This window comes from Camelina sativa, chromosome 17 (genome assembly GCF_000633955.1).
Source record: "Camelina sativa cultivar DH55 chromosome 17, Cs, whole genome shotgun sequence".
Lineage (NCBI taxonomy): Eukaryota > Viridiplantae > Streptophyta > Magnoliopsida > Brassicales > Brassicaceae > Camelina > Camelina sativa.
Window position 1 is genome coordinate 2,551,101 of NC_025701.1, and position 1,419 is coordinate 2,552,519.

Here is a 1,419-nt window from a genome sequence, read left to right on the forward strand (position 1 = left end):
GTAGTCGTTACAGCTGTTAGAGATGGTATGAACCTTACTCCCTACGAATATATTGTTTGTAGACAGGGTTTACTTGGATCTGAATCAGATTTTAGTGGCCCAAAGAAGAGCATGTTGGTTGCATCAGAGTTTATTGGATGTTCTCCTTCGCTTAGTGGGGCTATACGCGTAAACCCATGGAACGTTGAAGCGACTGGAGAAGCCTTAAATGAGGCCCTTTCAATGAGTGATGCTGAGAAACAGCTGCGACATGAGAAACATTTCCGGTATGTTAGTACTCACGATGTAGCTTATTGGTCAAGAAGTTTCTTGCAAGACCTAGAGAGGATATGTGTGGACCATTTCAAGAAAAGGTGTTGGGGGATGGGGATTAGTTTTGGTTTCAGAGTTGTGGCACTCGATCCTAATTTTAGAAAGCTTTCAATACCGTGCATTGTGTCGGACTACAAAAGGGCGAAAAGCAGAGCTATACTGTTGGATTATGATGGCACTCTGATGCCTCAAAACTCCATCAATAAAGCTCCAAGCCAGGAAGTTCTTAACTTCTTGGATGCACTTTGCGAGGACAAGAAGAATTCAATTTTCATTGTCAGCGGAAGAGGGAGGGAGAGCTTAGGCAAGTGGTTCACGCCGTGCAAAAACATTGGAATTGCGGCGGAACATGGATACTTCTTGAGGTGCTTTTCTTCTCTACTTGTTATTGCCACTTGTTTCAAGTTGTATAATTATTCTCCTTCATGGGTAGTAACATGCCTTGTATCTTTTCTTTAGGTGGTCAGGCAATGAAGAATGGGAAACATGTGGGCAGAACTCTGATTTTGGGTGGATGCAGATCGTGGAACCTGTAATGAAACAGTACACTGAATCTACCGATGGCTCTTCCATTGAAATCAAAGAGAGTGCTTTGGTTTGGCAATATCGGGATGCGGATCCAGGCTTTGGTTCGTTACAAGCAAAGGAAATGTTAGAGCATCTAGAGAGTGTTCTAGCTAACGAGCCAGTGGCAGTCAAAAGCGGTCACTACATTGTAGAAGTCAAGCCTCAGGTAATTTATTCTCTTCTTACATAATTCAAGGATTAGTGTTTTCAAAAAGATCTAATTCTTGGAGTTTGTGCTATGTGTGAGTATAGGGAGTCAGCAAAGGATCCGTGTCAGAAAAGATATTTTCATCAATGGCTGAAAAGGGAAAACCGGTTGATTTTGTGCTATGTATTGGAGATGACCGATCTGATGAAGACATGTTTGAAGCGATTGGTAATGCGATGTCGAAAAGGTTACTGTGTGATAATGCTCTAGTCTTTGCATGCACAGTTGGGCAAAAGCCAAGCAAGGCTAAATACTACTTGGACGATACTACTGAAGTGACAAGCATGCTTGAATCTCTAGCTGAGGCATCAGAGGCTTCAAACTTCTCTATG

At 42.4% G+C, this 1,419-nt stretch overlaps 1 protein-coding gene across 6 annotated transcripts in view; it reads left to right on the top strand.

Annotated features, from left to right (window-relative positions):
• The window catches only part of LOC104754797 (probable alpha,alpha-trehalose-phosphate synthase [UDP-forming] 7), a 7,420-nt gene that overhangs the window by 4,620 nt on the left and 1,381 nt on the right, over positions 1-1,419 (top strand). For 5 of the 6 annotated variants that reach the window (XM_010477069.2, XM_010477066.2, XM_010477070.2 and 2 more), the window contains 3 exons: positions 26-677; positions 772-1,045; positions 1,132-1,401. In XM_010477069.2, coding sequence (XP_010475371.1) covers positions 26-677; positions 772-1,045; positions 1,132-1,401 — 1,196 coding nt within the window. The remainder of the gene's footprint in view (positions 1-25; positions 678-771; positions 1,046-1,131; positions 1,402-1,419) is intronic. The other variant, XM_010477067.2, reaches the window with a different exon arrangement.